The sequence below is a fragment of the Saimiri boliviensis genome, chromosome 15 (assembly GCF_048565385.1).
Source record: "Saimiri boliviensis isolate mSaiBol1 chromosome 15, mSaiBol1.pri, whole genome shotgun sequence".
NCBI lineage: Eukaryota > Metazoa > Chordata > Mammalia > Primates > Cebidae > Saimiri > Saimiri boliviensis.
This window is the reverse complement of record NC_133463.1, coordinates 72,607,968-72,629,726: the sequence shown is the minus strand read 5'-3', so window position 1 is coordinate 72,629,726 and position 21,759 is coordinate 72,607,968. Positions and strand designations below refer to the sequence as shown.

Below are 21,759 nucleotides of genomic sequence, written 5' to 3'. Positions count from 1 at the left end.
GCCTCACCTCCTGAGTGGCTGGGATTACAAGGATGTGCCACCACGCCCAGATAATTTTTTTTTTTTTTTATTTTTAGTAGAGACAGGGTTTCTCCATGTTGGTCAAGCTGGTCTCCAACTCCCAATTTCAGGTCATCTGCCTGCCTGGTCTTCCGAAGTGCTGGGATTACAGGTTTGGGCCACTGTGCCCGGTCGTTAACTTAATTTTTAAAATTAGCTCATCATTTACTTTTTCAAATTTATATTAAAACTTATATTCTATTTTAAATAGAAAACGAGTAACACATGCCTTTAAGAAAGGAACTTGAAGAATAAATATGGGGCTGAGCATGGTGGCTCACACCTATAATCCCAGCTACTCAGGAGGCTGAGGAGGAGAATTGCTTGAACCCGGAAGGAAGAGGTTGTAGTGAGCCAAGATCGTACCATTGTACTTCAGCCTGGGGTGCAGAGCAAGTCTCCACTTCAAAAAATAAAATAAAATAAATATGGTAGGGGAAGAAAGACACTGTTAAATAAACTGCAGCTTGAATAGAAGCTGTTGCCTGAGATGGTTCTGAGTAAAAGGCCTATTCTCTCCTTATTCAAAAAAGAATTGGTAACTTTTAGGGAGCTAGAGCTGTCAGAGATAAGATTTCTTTGGCAAAAGTAGAATCGAAAGATAATTTTCAAAATAATAATGTTCTTTTGTACTTCAATATTATTTAGTTCCATGTCACTGCACTCCCTAAAATTATTGCTTATACCCCCAACAGGATGTGTCCTGTAACTGGGAAACAGTTCTCTGCCCATATTTATGTGTTAAGTGCCTGGACTATTGAGATTTTAATATTTGCAACAAAAAGAAACAGAGACAACAATATTTGATAACACATAATGAATTGTTGATTATGTCACTTGTAGAGAAATTGGCATGGAAGAAAACTGCTCAGGCTCTGTTCAGTCTCACCCTTGAAGAAGAGAAAGCAAACAAACATTTTCTCTGCAGTTCAGTTACTAACAGGCCTTTCCTGCCTTGGCCTATTGCAGTGGGTTGGATACTTGGCAGAGAGTTGTGAGGGTTTCTTAACCCACATCCTGCTCTACTTACTAACTGCCCTTTGTCTTTGTAAACCAAGACGATTTCTTTTTCTCACAACAGATGTGTACATAGCAAGTGAATTTCAGTGGAACCAAGAGAGGTTCAGATACACTAATTCCCAGATCAGCTTCCTAGTAAACACCCCTCCTTGATCCACAAAGAGGAAGCACAAGAGAAAGAGCTGATTCTTGTAGTCTCCTACCGGCCTCCGTGGAAGGAGCTCAGGCTGGGATAAAACCCCTCCATCAACCCTGCAGTTTTGGTGGATCTGTTGGTACATAAGACCCTGCCCTGGTTAATGGGCAGATCTGCAACTTCCCATTAACTTATCATTTTCCCCATGAGATACAGTAAGAGATGCTGTGAAAAATGCAGGCAGAGCCTCCAGAGCCTCAAAGGGTATAGATTTGCTGTTCTTACCCTGATGGCTTCAGGGTCTCTTGACAGTTCTAAAGCCTATTACCAAAGGATGTTTCCAAAGTCTTAATGGATCCTATAAACACCATATTCAAAACCATAGTGGAAAGGCCAGGTCAAGAACAGCAGACCACCAGTAGGGTGGAGATGGGAATTAGCCATGGGAGTCTCCAGAAAGACGCTCAACCTCTGCCTCCTCACAAAGGCAGGTGGAAGCATGATCTCCATCCCAAGTCATGGGAGGCCTTCCCCAAACTACAAAAACCAAGACCATGAACAGCAACATCTTCTTACTGAATTAAGTCCTACTACGTGCCAGGCGCTCTGCCCAGTATTGTACATGTACCAGCCCATTTATCCCGCAGCAAACCCTGAAGTGTGTACTAGTGTTATCCCTATTTTAAAGATGAGGAAACTGAACAAGTTAAGCCACTTGCCTGGGGCCACTCACACAAAAAGTAGTAGAAAGGGAATCTTCTGTGCTTGCCCGTCCAAGTCATGAATGTCCATAGTGCTCATCATTAAGTTCTGCCTCTTTTCCTCCTCTCTCTTTAAGGCCCAGCTCAGATGAACGGCTCCTTCCTCTGCCCTCCAAATCCATGATGTGTGTGTTTATATGTATATCTTTTGGCACTTCCAGTTCACTTATTCATATAACACAAATTCATTAAGTATCTGTAGGCACCAAGAACACATGAGCCAAAAAGATAAAGTCAGGGAGGGAGGAAGGCATGGTTATAAAAAATAGGAAAGACAACACCAAGAATCCTTGTGGTGATGGGGCGATTCTGTATCTTGACTGTGGTGGCGGATACACAAACTAATGTGATAAATTACCTTAAATACACTAAATACACACATCCACATCCACACGTATCCATGAGTAAAAGTAAAACTGGAGAAATCTGAATAAGATCAGTGGATTCCATCAGTGTCAATATCCTGGTTGCGATATTTTCCTATAAAATGTTACCTTTGGGAAAAACTGGTTAAAGGGTATATGGGACCTGTCTGCATTGTTTTTTACAACTGCATATTACCTGCATTTCTCAGTAATTTACAATCATCTCAATGAAAATTTCAGTTCTTTAAAAAAAAAAAAAATGCCATCTAGCAAGAAAATGCACAAGAGCCACCACCCTGAGGATAGGAATGACTCAGTTGTGTACATACTTATCTTGCCCACTAGCTTGCGGTATCACTAGGGTGGAACACATGTCTCTTATAATGCTACAGCCCTAGGGGAAAAAAATGAAATATATTTTCCTGCGCTTTCATGTGCTTCCTCTCTCCCCAGTTCTCACACTTGACTTTATTTGGTGGTACCAACCCCTCATGCCAAAGGCGTTTCATGTACCCCTGATGTCTCCCCTTCCTTGCATGTCACCCATCAAGGACAGCCCTTGATACCATGTGTCCAATCAAGATACAAATGACAGAGTCAGCCTAGAATAGTAGAATTGAAGGGTAGCAAAAAGACCACCAGCCTCAGAAAGAGGAGACTCGCCTCTGTATTGACCAAGTTAATTCTTCCATGATGCAGACTTCCCTCCTAGAAAAGGGAAGAAACAGTAAGCCTGAGCTCTATCAGCTAAGAGGCGCTAGTGTCCCGGAAAGACTATAGGACTCTGGAGCCAAAAGAGCTGAAGTTAATTCTCAATTTTACTAATTGCCGTCTACGTTTCTGTGGATAAATTATTTACCTCTCCAAATTTTAATGTCTACAAACAGCTATAAAGGCTGTTCTCCTTTCCCCACCTAAATGTGAAAACACTTTGAAACCCCAGAGTGCCCAACGAAAGCTCTGTCCAGTTTCCTGCTGTGTCTCATGCATGTGCATCGGGCAGAGTAGCCACTCAATAAACATGTGTTGAATCAAAGAATCACATCACGGCCTCAAGTGAGACTATATTCTTTATTCCAATCATCCCTTAATACCTCTCAAACCAAGAACCTGGAACATTCCAGAGAACCTCTAGTCAGGACTTCTTTATGGCTCATCTTTTAATCCTCAGGAGACCTCATTCCTGAGGCCATTGGTGAATTCCAAACTCACCAATTCACATAGGTGAGTTCCAAGCTCATAATAACTATTTCACTGGTAATTAAGTCACCCCCATGTTCCTTAAAAAACACCCTGCTTGGGTGTGCCTCACTTTGTCTAGAAGGCTATTCTCAACAGTGAATCAGTTTAAGTAAATGATGACTCCTATAAGAATGACCTGGTAAATAATCTTGTTCTACTGCTAACTTTCAACAGTGAAAGGAGTTATGTGTGAGAGAATTCTATCTCCTTGTCATTATCCTCAGATTCCAGTTGTATCCATTGGATTTCTTAATTGCAAACTACAGAAAACCTCTTTGGCTTGATTACATAGAAAAATAATAGGAAACAGTTCTCAGATTTTCAAGGAGGCTCAGAGAACCAGGCTTGAATATTACAAAACCAGGAGCAGTGCTCATCTCACCACAGACAGCCCTGGGGTCACCCCACCTCTGGACACAGACACTGTTCATCCACCCTACTGAGAACTGCTGCCGAACCTCTGCTACTTCCCTCTCTAAGAAACGAGCCGATTTGCCCTTCCCCACACCAGAATGGTTCTACTCTACACCTGTTTATGTGTGTCTCTAGCCTTCCACTCAAAATCTCAAATGCAAGAAACCTGGTTGGCGGAGCCTGTGTCACATGCCTGCATTCTAGCTGCAACGGAAGCTAAAAGTAAGTTTATGGCTCTTACCTTGGGGAGAATTTACAAACTGGAAAAGAAATTTAAAGTTGCAGAACAGCCAAAAAGAAAAGCAAAGGTCCATTCTACCAATAATAAACAACTTCAACAGTGATATTAGTTCATCTAAGTATCATTTTTAACCCCCAAAAGTTGAACATATTAGAATATTCATCTATTACTTTTTTATGCAAAGGTAAGCATTTATTAAGATTTTTGTAAGGAAAATATGAAATTTTTTTCCCCATATGCCACTCAAAGATAATTTACAAATCAATGAAACCTTCTATTTATATTCCTACTGATAAAGGAATTAACATTCCCGCCTAACTCTTACAATGATTTATAACAATTACATAAACAAAACCATCCATTATTCATGATATGCACATTGCAACCACTTCTGGAAAAAAAAAAACTGTGAAAAGAAATCGCCAGACAATAAACACTGTGATATATAAAGTTATGAGAAGGGATTCAGCAAAGCTTCATAAAGAACAAATCTTGTCAAACTAAACCGATTCAGCTCTCTAACCAAGATAAGTTTAGAACATTGAGAAGAAGCAATAAATGTGGTCTATTTTTATTTTGTCAGGGTTTGGCATTCTGTCTTGCATAATGTGAACGTCAATAAAGTAAGATAATACCAGCCAGCCCACCCAGCTATTAACCAGAAGTACAACTTCTAAGAAAAACACTGAAGTAAGATTTCTACTAAAACAAATGGTGCGGTTATTAAAAAAAAAAAAAAAAAAAAAAAAAAAGTAAAGTTTTCAAAACTTAGGACAATTATTTCAAAATTTGACAAGCCAAAAGTCCAATTTAACAAATAAAAACTGGGCTGCTCCTTGAATATTTAAATACAAAATTGTGAATTCTATCAATGTATCTTGGCCATTCAAATGTCCCACGGTTTTCCCAAAGGGTCAGCATAGATTCTACTGTTGTTGAGCAGCTTCGTTAGAAACATGGATAGTAGAAAGAAAATTTCTTTCATGAAGCCTCTTGCCTTACCTAGCAACTTCATGTGTTATTATTACTGACTTGCTGAATCGCTTCAGCCAAGTCATGAGTTTGAATGATTTTTTTCCCAAAATGAGATTGCTCGTTGTTTCTTTTTGAGCTATCTGACTCACTTCCTGGCCATAAAACTAGGCTCCCAGGATGCTTGCCATTTTACTGCCTGCTGACTATCACCCTGGGAAAATTACAAAAGTTTTCTGGGCTCCAGTGTTCTCACTAGGGCCAACGTTAAGCCAACTCTATCTCCTAAAGTATCATGAGTATTAACTAAATTAATATATGTAAAGGGCTAAGAACGGTGCCTGACACATAATAAATGTGCAATAATTCATACAGATTACAAGCCCACATCTCTTACCCCAAATCTTTGGAGTCCAGTATGTTATGAAATTTATAATCCTTCTGATTTTAGAAGAGAGAATATTAAGCAATCTTCCATGAGAGTCTCGGACAGTATTTCACAATAAAATACATGAATATTTCTCTAACAATTAGATATATGACTTAGAATATATATGACTTAGCCAATCAGTTGCCTCACATCAGGTAGCACAACAAAAGAGTTGGTGCCACACTGAGAGAAAACATTCAGTTTTCAGAGCTGTGTGGATTTGGGAATTGTCAGTAAGAGACTGTGGGCCTGAGTTGTGGCTATTCACAGTTTATCTTCTGTGCCCTTGCCTGCAGTCTTCTGCCCCCGCAGGTCTCCCGAGTTTCTGATCCATCCCCATATTGCTTGTATACAACCTTGACCTAATGTTTGACAAGGTTTGCATCCCCCATCAGAACCTGAACTGACATCCTGCCCACTCTAGCCTTCCGAGTGATGAGCTCCCAGAGCTGGCCCCAGGCCAACCTTTCCCCTGTGCACACCTGGGTCCCTGTGCACAGGAGCCAGACAATCTGCAGTTTGCCTGGGTCACCTATTTCCAGGCCACGTGGACCTAGTCTTTTTTCCAGAGGAAACTAAGCCACTGGGATTATTAAACATAATACAAACCTACCCTCAGGAGGTGGTCATGCAAAGAACACTCAACATGACATCACAACGCAGATTCTCTTGAACGTCCAGGAATGTATGGCCAGTATCTCAAGTCTGAGAAGCACTCCTAAGCATGTGCTAGGGGACTGCTGCCACCACTTCCCCAAACCTGGATATCTAGTCCCATTCTGAGTGTTAATTTACACTGGATTGTTTTATAAATGTTGACTGCCATAACTTATATAGCCATGATAAGAAGTCAGTGAGAACTTGAATGCCTTTTCTGTCATCTCCCAGTAAGAACTGAGGAGGGCTGGTTTCACAGATGTGCCTCCTGTGCGCTGAGCTCCATGCATACACAAGCCCCATGCTTGTTTATTGCTCTGCTGCTGCCATCTTGAAATTCGTAATCATTGTTGAACAAGTAGTCCCATGTTTGCTTTTGCCCTGGGCCCTGCAAATAAGGTAGCTGTACACGGAGCGGATGTTTGTAAGCAAAGCATTCTGTGATTTTCAGAAGGGCCACTCAAATGTGTTTGGGAAAGACCAAACAACCCTACAGGGCAATGATCTCCAAGGAAATGTAGGCACACTCTGGGGTCTGGGCAAGACCATCCATGGCAGTGCAGGAAGGACATACTGAAACTTCCATTTATGTACATCTTATCTCATTGTTTATCTCTGTTTTTGAATGTTGCCTCCTGCTATGCTTGCTTCCTTTCATTTCATAGTAATGCCAGTTTGTCATAGTAATCCCATTTCATAGAACTGCCAATTTTCGGCTGGGCACACGGCCACCAAAATTACAAAACTGCCTTTCCTAGCATCTATTGCAGCCTGGTGCCTTATAGCTGATGTGGCCATGTGACAATTTTTAGCTGCTAGGATGTTGGTGGATGTGATGCTGTAACTTCCAGCTCTGTCCTAAAAGACAGGGGTCATGCTTCATCCTGCCAGAAGTTTCTTCTCTCCTGTTACTTGGAATATGGATAATTCAGCACACCATCCTGGGCTTTACAGATGAGTGAAACACTGTCAGGATATCAGAGCGGCAAGGAGAAAGAGGCTGGGTTCCTGGGTTCCCTCATGGAGCAGAGCCACCACTTTAACTCTAAACTGTCTCCTTCCTAACTATTCCATGACAGACAAGTTCATTACTACCTATCGAAGCCACTGTTTTCAGTGTCCATTACATATAGAAAAGCCAACATTCTCATTTATCAGTACCTTAATATAAGAATAAAATTTATTAATAACAAATAATTGTAATCAGATGGACAATCAAAAATTTAGAGAGTCCACTTCCACTAAAAAATTGAATTTTAGATAGCCCATTGAATTTGAGATACATCTGGATCGAGGTCACAAGTTTATCTTAGGTAAACAGGTAAGTGAGCAAACACGAACCACTTGGGAAGCATTCTACTAACATTACACCATCCATTTGGTTTTGACAGTGACCATGAGAGAACAGGGAAGTGAACGGAGCACAACTAAGTGAAGGGGGAAGTGTGGCTATGTGCACCCTCTAGCAGCCTTTCTTGTTCAATGCACCTTATTAAAACCATAGAAAATGATTTGTGTGATCTTTCTGTTCTCAATTCTCCCTGGAATGGTACATAATTAATAGCTTTCTAAATGCATAGCAGAAAAAATGTATTACATACAATGGATGCCTCTGAGTGCCAGGGCTTAGTCCTCTCCTGGAAGCCCAGTTGAGACAGACCGAGGGTGCCTTGATTAATTGAATGTTCCAATTCATTATTTTCATATTCCTTTTTTTTTTTTTTTTTTTTTTGAGACGAAGTTTCATTCTTGTTGCCCAGGCTAGAGTGTGATCTCAGCTCACTGCAGCCTCTGTCTCCTGGGTTGAAGCTATTCTCCTGCCTCAGCCTCCCAAGTAGCTGAGATTACAGGCATTTGCCACCACACTTGGCTACTTTTTTGAATTTTTAGTAGAGATGGGGTTTCAATATGTCGGCCAGGCTGGTCTTGAACTCCTGACCTCAGGTGATTCACCTGCCTTGGCCTCCCAAAGTGCTGGGATTACAAGCATGAGCCACCACACCCAGCCATATTAATTTTTTTTTTTTTTTTTTTTTTTTTTTTTTTTTTTGAGATGGAGTCTTACTTTGTTGCTCAGGCTGGAGTGCGTTGGTGTGATCTTGGCTCACTGCAACATCCACCTCCCGGGTTCAAGCAATTCTGCCTCAGCCTCCGGAGTAACTGGGACTACAGGTGCCTGCCACCATGCCCAGCTAATTTTTGTATTTTTAGTAGAGACCGGGTTTCGTCATGTTGGCCAGGCTGGTCTTGAGCTTCTGACCTCAGGTGATCCAACTGCCTTGGCCTTCCAAAGTGCTGGGATTACAGGCGTGAGCCACCATGCCCAGCCAGATTTTCACATTCTTAAATTTTTAAGTTTCCTCATCTGTAAAATCAGGTGATAATAGAATCTACCTTATAGGACAGTTGGGAGGATTAAATGAAATAATGCATGGGCTTAGCACAGGGCTGGGCATATGTTAAGGGTTCCTTAAGAGTTAGCTGCTGGCGGGGCATGGTGGCTCACATCTGTAATCCCATCACTTTGGGAGGCCAAGATGGGTGAATCACGAGGTCAAGAAATCGAGACCATCCTAGCCAACACGGTGAAACCCCATCTCTACTAAAACTACAAAAAAATTAGCTGGGAATGGTGGCACGTGCCTGTGGTCCCAGCTACTTGGAGGTTGAGGCAGAAGAATAGCTTGAACCCAGGAGGCAGAGGTTGCAGTGAGCCGAGATTGCACCACTGCACTCCAGCCTGGTGACAGAGCAAGACTCCATCTAAAAAAAAAAAAAAAAAAAAAAAAAAAAAAAAAAAAAAAAAAAAAAAAAGAGTTAGCTGCTATTATTGACATTATCATGGTCATCACCACCATCATCATTACTACGCTTAAATTGCTGATTTAAAAAAATAACCTAAAATAGATCAGGCTACTCTCAGGTATAATTATTAAGTGCTTCTTCTAAGAACTTGAGAGAACTTGCAGGATTTTGCGGTGTCCTGGGGAAACAGCATGCCATTGAGTTGAACCATGTGAGGTTGCTTAGAGTCAACTGTTTTTGACCCATTCAGGTGGCAATTTCATATGGTTCAACAGAATATGTGGAAAAAGCAAGGGCATTAAAGCCAATGGCCGTGCACCGTATCTCATTTTATAGGTGACATTGACAAAGTTGTTTCATTCACCTCTCTGTGTCTCTGTCGCATCACCTAGAAAATGGAGTTTGTTTCCTTTCCCTCCGGGATCACGGCTGTGAATATCCATCAGCATCTTGCTGTCTGATTCAGACATTTTCTTTCTACCTTTGGAGACCTTGGAGGAGGGTGGGACAAAATACCTGCTTGGGCCCCTGGCTCAGATAACCTTTCCTCTGCACAGCAGCTCATCTGGCAGAAACGCAGTGAGCAATAGCCCCTCCATCACGCAGGGAAAGATGTGGCTAGCCTGAGAGCAGAGAAGGCAAGACAGAATGGGGGTGTGGGGAGCTGCACAGATCTCAGCTACTGAGTTCTCCAAAACTAGGGCCAGGCAATGAGATGTAGTGGGAGGGAGGAAAGTGGGGCTTTGGATTACAAACTTTGAGTGCAAATCTTGGCTCCACTGCTTATTAGCTATGGATCCTTCACCAGTTTTCTTTAAAATCTATCTCACTGGGCTGCTGTGACACTCAATGAGACCAAAGAGAAAAGAGTAAGGTGTACCATCGATTTATAAACCACACCACATTAATTATGCATACCAATTATAAGCTACAAACCGAGCGCAACCCACAGACCAAAATGTGAACCTTAGAATCCAGAAACACGTTCAGTTTTTCTTGGCAATGGGGCGGGGAGAATGGGGAGGTGGAGGATTTCCAGGCAGCTGGTGCCCACTGGAGTCCGCGGCGCTGCTGTATTTATCACCAGCAGGGGGCGCTGCTTTCTCCTGCTAACGGTCTTCCCCGGGTCCCCGGCGCACACATCTCAGTTTCCCTCATGATGGGCGGCTGGGCCCCTGCACCAAGTCCGGGCCCAGACAATATTCAAAGCGCCTAAACCTACTTCTGACCAGGTTTAGGCCAGAAGAATGACACACCAGCTGCTCTTCCTGCAACCTGAGGATTCTCTCCTCCGTCGGAGGTTTTTCTTTTTCCTGTTTCCTCCAGTGACTCAGATAGAAACTCTCCTTATCTCTCCAGCCACAGATGTTACCTTCTGTCACGCAGAAGCAATGCTCCAGCCCCCAGCAGGCAGGCAGCCGGACAGCCCGCATCCCAAAGCTGCCACAGCTGCAGCTGAAGTCACGTGAGCCACCCGCCGATGCGCGCAGACGGCAGCTGCTGGGAGCAGGGCACGGGCGCATGCTGGCTTGTTTCCACTTGGCCACGAAAACGGCTCCGTGCGAGGGCCCTGCAGGCACCAGCTCTGAAGCATTGACACTGGAAGCAACCTGGAGCAGAGGTTGAGATCACAGTACCTGGGGCGAAGAGAGATACACAAACTGGCCGGACTGTTTCACAGTTCCATACTTCCCTTGTGCTGCTGCCTGGCTCAGCCCATCTTGTCAGAAATGGAGAACGGTGGTTCAGATGAATCAGCTTGCCCAGGGTCTCACAGGGGATCAATGGAACATTACAAGGGGCTTGAAAACGCCTTTCAAGTCTCTCAGCCCTAGGGCGGCCTCCACACTAAAGCCTATCCTGATGCCATCATCATCAGTAAGATACAGCCTTCCCACGGCTGCCCTGGGGTGTCCTGTCTTGACTTTTTTTTTTTTTTTTTTTTTTTTTTTTTGAGATGGAGTTTCGCTCTTGTTACCCAGGCTGAGTGCAATGGCGCGATCTCGGCTCACCGCAACCTCCGCCTCCTGGGTTCAGGCAATTCTCCTGCCTCAGCCTCCTGAGTAGCTGGGATTACAGGCACGCACCACCATGCTCAGCTAATTTTTTGTATATTTAGTAGAGACGGGGTTTCACCATGTTGACCAGGATGGTCTGGATCTCTTGACCTCGTGATCCACCCGCCTCGGCCTCCCAAAGTGCTGGGATTACAGGCGTGAGCCACCGCGCCCGGCCCTGTCTTGACTTTTATCCAGCTCCAGATACCCCACCGCTGGCATCTGTTGACATGCCTGGCCCTCTACAAGAGTACAATCCTGACACCTATCAGGATGGCTACTATCAAAAAAAAAAAAAAAAAAAAAAAAAAAAAGTAAAGTGGAATAATCACTTGAGACCAGGAGTTTGAGACCAGCCTGGGCAACACAGCAAGACTCAGTCTCTACCAAAAAAAAAAAAAAAAGAAAATTCCATTAGTTAGGCCAGCCATGGTGGTGTGCACCTGTAGTCCCAGCTACTAGGGAAGGAAGCTGAGGCAGGAAGATCACTTGAGCCCAGAGGTTCAAGGCTGCAGTGAGGCAACATGGCACTGCCACACTCCAGCCTAGGCAACAAAGTAAAATCCTGTCTCTAAAAACTTAAAAATACAGAAAATAACAAGGGCAACAAAGATATAAAGAAGTTGGAATCCTTGCACAATGTGGCAGGAATGTCAAATACTGTAGGAAACAGAATGGCAGTTACTCAAAAAGTTAAAAATAGTACTACCATGTGACTCAGCAATCCCAGTTCTGGATATATATCCAAAGGAATAGAAAACAGCATCTTGAAGAGATATTTACACATCCATATTTGTAGCAGCACTATTGATAACAACCAAGAGATAGAAGCAACCCAATATCCATCAATGGATGAAAAGATAAAGAAAACTGTGACATGGACATATAATGTACTATTATTCAGTCCTAACAATGAAGGAAATCTTGTCACATGCTACAACATGGATGAATCTTGAAGACATTATGTTAAGTGAATAAGCTAGGCACAAAAACACAAATAGTGCATGATTCCACTTGTACAAGGCATGAGTAGCGTAAGTGGTCACACTCATAGAAACAGAAAGTAGAATGGTGGTTGCCGGGGCTGAGAGGAAGGGAAATGGGGAATTGTTTTTCAATGGGTATCGTTTCAGTTTTATAAGATGAAAATGTTCCAGAGATCTGTTGTACAACAGTGTAAATATATTTAACACAACTGAACTGTACACTTAAAATAGTTACAATGGTAAATTTTATGTTTTTTTACAGTTAAAAATTTCTCAGCAGCAGACAACAGCCTTCTCTGTCCTTTGTCCCCAGCATCTGGAAGAGTGTGGCATTTGAGTGTGCTGAATGAGTGCATCAGTGAATAATCTTTCCTAAAACTTTATTACAAAAATCACAAAATCCCTGAGTAGGGAGAGACCCCAAAGGTCACTCAGTGTATCTTCCTATACTAAGCTGGAATGTTTTCTACGCAACCGCAGCCCTGCTAAGTGGTCACTCAGGCTATGGGCGTTCCTCTCCCAGCTCGGGCTCCCAGCCATGGCTACTGTGCCATATGGGACTGTGTACATGTGCCAGGGGCTTAGGGTCTTCATTCTTGTGTGTCTCTTTTCCCACTGCCTCCCTGCCTCTCCAGGACAGATTCTCGGCCACCTGTTCCCCTTCCCTGGCCCAGCTATCTCGCCTGCCTTTCACAGGTGCAGGAAGAGTCCACGTCAGGCACAGAGATCTTATGTGATTCATGTGGAGGGGAGCTCCGGGCACCTATGAGGGTCTGCGCTTGCCCCACGAGCATCCCTGTGCTTTACAGAGCATGACATTATTAATAAATCTAAATTAAAAGCACTATGACAGATCATGAGAAAGACTGTGGAAAACAGAAGAAGACTTTTTTCCTACCTTTTAAGCTTAAGGGGCTCTATGTTTTTATTTTGCACTGAGCCATGCAAATTACATGGCCAGCTCTGCCCAAGGACATGGGGCTTGCTGTTCCCAACATCCTGGACCACAGCAGAGGTGGCTCCTCCAGCCATTGCAGTGCTGCACCTTGGCAGGCCCCCAGGGTCAAGCACTGAGGGGCAGCTGGATTGCCTACACTGGCAGGAAGCTTTGCAAATAGAGGTCCTGCTGTCGAAGCCGAGTCCTTCCACAATTGACCTTTATCATATGCCTCCTAGACAGCTTTCCTTTACAGGAAGAATAAATGCAAAGCAAGTCCTCCCTACCAGGAAGCCCAGCCTGGACAAGTAAAGAAATAAAAAAACCTAAGGCATGAGAAGAGGTTGCTGGCCCCAGGTATGGGAAACAGCCTCAAAGGACCAGCCCTCCTATTTTCTGCTTTATGCTCTGGCAAGCCTGGACCACAGTGGCCCTGTCTCTCCTGGCCTCCAGCTTCTCCACTGATGAGACTCAGGGGGCCGCCTACCTCCCTCCCTGCCTGAGGCGTTCTCACTCCTCCTTCAAGCCCAGCTCTCCTGTGAAGTGTTCTCTTTGCCTGCCCGCCCTCTCTGTCCACCCAGAGTCACTGTACTGCCTCCCCTGAGGCAGGACCCCACTGGAGCCATCCACTCTGAATTGCAGGTCCTGTTGACCACTGTATGTCCCCTCTGGACTGAGAGCCCTTGGATGCCAAGGGCTGGTGTGTTTTTCTCCATACCCCATGCCTGAACCTGAAGGACACTCTCTAAATGTTTGTTGAACTGAAAGGAATCCAGCCCCAGTCTTCGCCTTTACACTGGAATCTCCCAGAGATGCCCTATCTGATGCCATCCACGCTGTTCTTAAGAACTCCAAAGCAAGGTCAATTCACTCACTGCTGAAACTGTTTCCAACATTTAGTGACCCCTCCACCTAACAGCATTCACTCTCAGCTCTCTACTAAACACTTTCTGCCTTGTTCTTCAATTGTGCCATGAGACTTAAGACTCAGGAAGACTTCAGCTAAACCTCAACCTCCCACAGCCTACACTTCTCTCGTCCCTTAATAGCCCCAGACACAAATACAAATTAAAGTTTAAACACCTCTGACCTCTGTCTTTTCATTCCCAGGAATTTGTCCTGAGGATGCAATTGCACATAGACAAAGCTGAATACACGAGGATGAAATTGTAGGATTATTACATGGGAAATGTCTCAAATACTTAACAACTGGGGACTAATTACATAAATTAATTTTGTACACACAGTGGAATATCATGCAGTCCCAGTATGTAATTGTTGGATTTTTTTTTTTTTTTTTTTTTTTTTTTTTTTGTAGACAGTTGTCTCCCATCCAGGCTGAGTGCAATGGCACAATCTCAGCTCCCTGCAACCTCCATCTCCCATGCTCAAGCAATTCTTCCACCTCAACTTTCCAAGTAGCTGGGACTATAGATGCACACCATTATGCCTGGCTAAATTTTGTATTTTTGTAGAGACGGGGTCTTGTCATGTTGCCCAGGCTGGTCTTGAACTCCTGGGCCCAGGCTATCTGCTCACCTCAGCCTCCCAAAGTGCTGCAATTACAGGTATGAGCCACTGGTCCTGGCCTGTCTTTGTTGAATTGAAAAGATGCCCACTGTACAGGACCTAAGTACAAACTTTACTAGTTCAAGGGAAAAATGCAAGACAAGGATTCAACAGAATTCTAGAATGCTATGATGAAAGAAACCAAAGAGAATAGAGCTCATTTTAATGTTAAACATTTCTTTTCAGTCATTTTCCCAGTAATAAAACTTTCCATGTATGTTGATAATGTTCAGAGGAAAAGTCACTTCTAGAACAGCATGAATAATATGAAACAATTTGTGTGTAAAAATGTATATATGCATAGAAAGATGCTGGAAGAGAATTTTACATCAAAAATACGTATTTCTCTCTGGGAGGTGGAATTTGGGATTAATATTACTTTTTGTCTTTACACCTTTTCCTGAATTGTTTCAAATCTATATAAGGATTGTGCGATATTTTTACATTCAGCAAAGATTGTAGAGCTCTTTATTTTTTATTTATTTATTTATTTTTTGGTGGGAGGGAGATAACATCTGGAACATGGAGACTTTCAACAAATAGCTAAATGGAAACTGACTCCTAGTCCTTTTGGCCCTACCTGAGATCTAGACAAACGTCATGAATACCTGCAGTGCGGAAGGGCCTTAGTGAACGCTATAGTACAGCAATGCCCCAGCCTGTTCTTTGAGTGAATACTATTGATGTACTGGACACCTTAACATCAGTCAAGTCCTTTGCAGTTTTAAATGAGTTTCCCTGTTGATGTCTCATTTGACCTTGAAAACTAGATTTATAGCAAGTCTCCCAAACTGAATCCCCTAAATGTGTGTCTCCTCACCATTAGGCAACATTTCCAGTTTGGCACAGTTATTTATCGGATGGATACATGGGTGTATGAGTGAATGGACAAATGAGTGGATGGATAAAGGAATGAATTGATATCCCTCTTTTACAGACAAGAAAACTGAGAGGTAGAAGTGAAACATCATGCTTAAGGTGATGCAGTTAGTAAATGATCAAAATCAATGGGTCGGAATTGCTCTACTGTGCGGTCTCCTAATCAGCTCTCTTTTATCCAAAATGCCCCCAAATCCTGTTTTCTTTAGGAGGAATGCCTCAGTATCACTGATAGACACATGCTTGGTAAGCAGAGGTGGTAGTCAAAATGCCAGTGGCATGGTTATTGACCGATCGAAGTGACTCAACCATGGCGCTACTGCAGGACCCTAGACCTCCTGCTAAACCAGGCATTGGCACATTAATTGCTGGATGCAAGTGGGTATTGGGTGTCAGAAGGGCGCTCAGTGGGCTCAAGGCAGGAGCTATTCACTTTCTGGCATGGAAGTATTTCACTATTTAATCAACTAATATAGCCATATTATATTGTATCAACTGATATATCCAACCATGATGCATCCAAATGCTAAAAACCTCCACAACACTAAAAGAGTTGCTACCTACATGAGAAATTTTGTTCTCTCTTCACCCAAAGCAGAGCCCTTACTCCAAGAACTATTTTATAATGCCACTTAAAACTTGCATTCCAATGAATTCAACCAGCTTGACTAAATGGAACTAATTGCCATTAGCCTCTTCTAAAAATCATCCTGGGCCTGACTGTGGCGAGAGAGCAGGGCAAACACATGGAGAGAAAAGGATAATTTGCAGTGAAGGAGACAACATCATAAAAGCTCAAAGCATACATGATAAAGCAGCACACATCAGTCCTTATCATGAGCTAGCATTCCCTGAGTACATGCTTGTGTTGAAGGGCGTCCTTGTTCCAGGCACCATGCAAGATTCTGGAAGACCATAAGACTGTCCCTGATCTCAACTTGTTTATAATCCAGGAGGGCAGAGGGAGAGATATTCATTAGCAACTGTTGTATAAAGTGGAAAGTTCCAAGAAGACAGGAGCACTCTAAGAATTCAGAAGAGGGAGAGTTTACTTCTACCAGAGGAAAATCTAGGAGGGCTGCCTGAAGAAGGCAGCTTTGACCCTGGGTCTTCTTTCAGAACAGTTGATGTTTACACTTGGGGATGAAGGAAATGCACCCTCAGAGATCAACACAGGCTCACCTTGAAGCAAACATTATTGTCCAAGCATTTGCCAGCAAAATATGCAAAATGGACATAGGATATACTTTACTCGACTTGTCATTCCCAGATACATCCTGCCTCTCACCTGCCTGTGTTTACTCACACTGTACCTTCCACCTGGAACGTTCTCCCTCACCCCCACTCTCACCTCCACATTCAAAAATGTTATTTCCTTTTCATTCTTCACTTTTCAGTTTAGATGCATATCCTCTAAGAAGACATCCTTGATCCCTCTAAAATGAATTAAGTGCCTCTCCCTGCCTAGGCTCCAACAGTATCCTGAGCTTACCTCTGTTGTAATACTTGCAACACTCAGATTGTGACTGTCCATTGAATTATGGATCAAGACCTCTAATCTGTAAATGTTCTGAGAGGGGGATCTCGTCTGGTCCATTTTTGTGGCCCTAGTGCCTACTGAACGCCATATTCATAAATTGGTCAATAACAATTTAATTAATGACTAATTGAATTTTAACAGCAAATCAGCAGCCCAATTCTATCTAAATCCCAATTCTGTCTCATTTGAACTCGTGATGTACCCATGTAATTCTACCAAATCACTTTGCAGATGAAGAGAGACAAGTAGAGTTTCTTTTCACTTTAAAAAGTGTCCAGACCCTTTTCATCCTTCCTCAAACCAAATGAAAAGCCAGGGCCACCCCTGAATCACATGACAAATTGCTCCTCACCCCGCTGGCTGTCATGGCCATGGAGGCAAAGTTTTAGCCCCAGCAGAGCCCCAAACAAGTCTGTGAGTGAGGTCAATGGACATCATTCCTGCAACAGAACTGCAAGACCTCAACTCTCAGTTACAAACTAAGAGGAGAGACTTTGAAGCAGAAAGAAATGGCCAGTGGAAGAAAAGAAACCACAGGCTTGAGTTGGCTTTCCAGTTTAGTGCAATTAAATAAGGAAAGAACCTGATTTAAAAAAAGAAAAAAAAAAAAAGCATGTAATACCTTTTATAGTTCAGTTCAAGGAATGAAAATAAATTTTTTAACATTCAAAACGTTAGCAATAATTACCTCCAGTGATAATGAGTGATTATCAAAATCCTCTTAGCGCCTACATTTTCCGAATATTCTAGAGTGAAGATTATTTATTTACTCACCAGAAGAGGAATCGTGTCTTTTAGATGCACGATTGGGCCCAATTGTCCCTCCTGATCCATTTTTTCCTACTAAGCCTTAAGTCTTAGGTAACCCATGGAGTTTTTGAAGACCCCCCGTTTCTATCCCCCATCCCTTGACTGCCCCCCACCCTAAGCTGCCCCCCACCCTAAGAGAAGGAAATATGTTACTTGGCTTTGGATGGCTTCTCCATTCTTCCTCTTTTTAGTGGCTCCTCTGGGCTAGGAACCAGCAAAATCCTGGTATCTGTCTTTATCCAGATCCTGGGCACAGGCTTCTGAGTTTCTGAGTAATTGAGTGGGTGAGGCTATTTGCTGGGTCAGGGGGTGTGGCTGAATCAACACTCATTGGTGTACATGGCTGTTTGCAAGCATCATGTTACTAAGTGCAATCAAAAGTGCAAAGCAAACTGTCCAACAAAGTGGATCGATATTCCAGGCTTCTTAACCTTCCCCACCCACCGATGTATATCTTTTTCCCCTTCAGTGACAGAGCCAAAAGCTAAAAGCCTTCAGGCTCAAACTCATATTCTTCTAAAAATATCGTTAGAAGAGACCATAAGACCATCTCATGTCAAGGAAAACACACTAATGAGGTCATTCAGTTCTCCTAGAACAGGGCTTTCTGATAGAACTTTCTACAATGATGAAAACATTCCAGTATCTGCACTGTCCAGTATGGTAGCCACCTATCTATGTGACTACTAAACATTTGAAATGTGGCTAGTGCAACTGATTAAATTTTTAAAACTTAATTTAGATTAAAATAGCCACACGTAGCTAGTGTCTACTGAAGCATTGCAATTCAGAATTCCAAAATGTTAACCCTAAAAAGGACCCAATAAATCATTCAGATCTTTGCAGTTGCGAGACCTATTTCTAATACAGAAGATGTATCCATACCTTCCTCATGTTAACAGAATGTTCAGTGTGTGTTCCTTAAGAGTGTCATAAGGACCAAAATTATGAAAAAATCAGTCGTATTTTAATTTTTTAATTAAGAAAATTATGAAGATTACATACAGTTAGGAAAAAATTCATAACACTTTTAACTGCATTTTGCTAGTCACAACAGAATCCTCATACACATATATGACAGACTTGTGTGAGGTATTATTTTGCTCAGCCCTCAAACTTGTCCAACACATGGATTCCCAGATCCTCTCCAATAACTCCACAGCTGCCACCCGCCATTCCCAGAGTGCAATAGTGCAACGTGGGAACCAGTGACTTAGTCCAACCCCTGCTTTTAGAGAGAGAAAAAACAAAAACAAAAACCTAGAGCCTAGCTAGGGAGGACCCCTGCCCAAATCACATAGCTAATACGCAGTAGAGGGAACATGACAGCCAAACCAAGCCTTCTTTCACTCTGCCACAAAGTTCAAAGAAAAGAAAGGCAGTTGGAAACCTGTAAGGGAGAGACAGCTGGCTATGTTGAAAATGCCTGTATTTTCTTTCTCTTAGGAATTGTGGAAAATAAAAAGAATAGATTTTTGTAAATGTCATATATGTGTGTGTGAAAACATTATGTAATATATGAACAAATAGTTACATAAGTTTGCCTATGAAGGGACTATGGAAAAAATGGAACTAATCCCATTTGTATATTTATTTATTTTTGAGATGGAGTTTTATTCTTGTTGCCCAAGCTGGAGCGCAATCATGCAATCTTGGCTTACTGCAGCCTCCGCCTCCTGGATTCAAGTGATTCTCCTGCCTCAGCCTCCCGAGTAGCTGGGATTACAGGCATGTGCCACCACCACACCCAGCTAATTTTGTATCTCTTTTATTTTTGTCTCCATGTTGGTCATGCTGGTCTCAAAACTCCCAACCTCAGGTGATCTGCCCACCTCGGTCTCCCAAAGTGCTATGATTACAGGTGTGAGCCACCACACCCAGCCATATTTATTAAATACAAATACTTTTTTTGTTACTAGGTATTAAGCAAAATGTAATAACTTGAGATTTTTCTGATGCTTTTATAACTTCCCCAGTCTCTATGGGTTTTGTTAGCATCTGTGAGTATCCTCCCAGAAACAAGCAATAAAATAAAACTTTTCTCTTAAAAATAAACCAGGTTAGTCTGGGCGCAGTGGCTCACGCCTGTAATCCCAGCACTTTGGGAGGCCGAAGTGGGTGGATCACGAGGTCAAGAGATCGAGACCATCCTGGTCAACATGGTGAAACCAGTCTCTACTAAAAATACAAAAAATTAGCTGGGCATGGTGGCACGTGCCTGTAATCCTAGCTACTCAGGAGGCTGAGGCAGGAGAATTGCCTGAACCCAGGAGGCGGAGGTTGCGGTGAGCCGAGATCGCGCCATTGCACTCCAGTCTGGATAACGAGAGCAAAACACCGCCTCAAAAAAAATTAAAAAAATAAAAAATAAACCAGGTTTAGGTGCTCCTTCAGTGATAGTAATCAAGACGCAGAAGAAAGAGCCAAGATGTCCTCCTCAGGTACAGCAGTTACCGCGTTCACATGGAGAAGAGATGGGTCTAATCCCTGGTGGTCTGACTGCTCTTCCCTTCCTAGATTGCTCAGACAACACTGCCTCCAACACTGTACACTGCATTGCTCTTGTTTGGCAGGAAATTTTACTGGAATCAGTGTTGAGGATTTAGGGCAACAGGCTCTCCATTTTAAATATCTCTGCCTTTGGATTCCCTACTTTACTTTTATTTTTATTATACTTTAAGTTCTGGGGTACATGTGTAGATTATGCAGGATTGTTACATATGTGTACATGTGCCATGGTGGTTTACTGCATCCATCCCTCCATCATCTACATTAGGTATTTCTCCTAATGTTATCCCTCCCCAATCCCCCAACCTGGTGCTATCCCTCCCCTAGCTCTCCCACCTCACAACAGGCCCCAGTGTGTGATGTTCCCCTCCCTGTGTCCATGTGTTCTCATTGTTCAACAACCACTTATGAGTGAGAACATGCAGTGTTTGGTTTTCTGTTCTTTGTCAGTTTGCTGAGAGTGATGGTTTCCAACTTCATTCATGTCCCTGCAAAAGACATGAACTCATCCTTTTTTATGGCTGCATAGTATTCCATGGTGTATATGTGCCACATTTTCCTTATCCAGTCTATCATTGATGGGCAGTTGGGTTGGTTCCAAGTCTTTGCTATTGTGAACAGTGCCACAGTGAATATACGTGTGCATGTGTCTCTATAATAGAACAATTTATAATCCTTTGTGTATATACCCAGTAATGGGATTGCTGGGTCAAATGGTATTTCTATTTCTAGATCCTGAAGAAATTGCCACACTGTCTTCCACAATGGTTGAATTAATTTACACTTCCACCAACAGTGTAAAATTATTCCTATTTCTCCACATCCTCTCCAGCATCTGTTGTCTCCAGATTTTTTAATGATCGCTATTCTAACTGGCGTGAGATGGTATCTCAGTGTGGTTTTTGATTTGCATTTCTCTAATGACAAGTGATGATGAGCATTTTTTTCATATGTTTGTTGGCTGCATAGATGTCTTCTTCTGAAAATTACCTGTTCATATCCTTGACCACAGTGACTATGACCCTGGACTCTGGAGTTAAACCACCATGGCTTGAATCAAGACTCTAATACCTACTAACTACAGAAAGTTTTGTGATTTGCTTTACCTCTCCCAGTCTAAGTTTTCTCATTTGTAAAATGAGGATAAAAATTTACTGCATAGCCATGTTGAAAAATTAAAGCTGATTCTCATCAATCTCATAGAACGGTGCCTGAAAAAAAAAAGTCAATGCTCTGTCAGAGATAGCATTATAATGAATTATGCCTGTGAATGTGTATATGTTCCATGTTAGGCTGTAAAATTCCTGAGGGCAAAGACTGCTTTTATCTTCTAACCACCCCAACCCTCTTTAGGTGCAAAACTGTATAGG

General features: G+C 42.6%; 1 protein-coding gene across 4 annotated transcripts in view; it reads right to left on the bottom strand.

The window, feature by feature from the left end:
- The window catches only part of FER1L6 (fer-1 like family member 6), a 216,575-nt gene extending 198,338 nt beyond the window's left edge, over positions 1 to 18,237 (bottom strand). For 2 of the 4 annotated variants that reach the window (XM_074387107.1, XM_074387108.1), the window contains exon 1: positions 18,035 to 18,237. In XM_074387107.1, the coding sequence (XP_074243208.1) occupies positions 18,035 to 18,057 (23 nt within the window). In that variant the 5' untranslated portion in view covers positions 18,058 to 18,237. Of the gene's footprint in view, positions 1 to 1,931; positions 10,553 to 18,034 lie in introns of those variants that run through there. The other 2 variants (XM_074387109.1, XM_074387106.1) reach the window with 2 other exon arrangements.
- Positions 18,238 to 21,759: the final 3,522 nt, after the last annotated feature.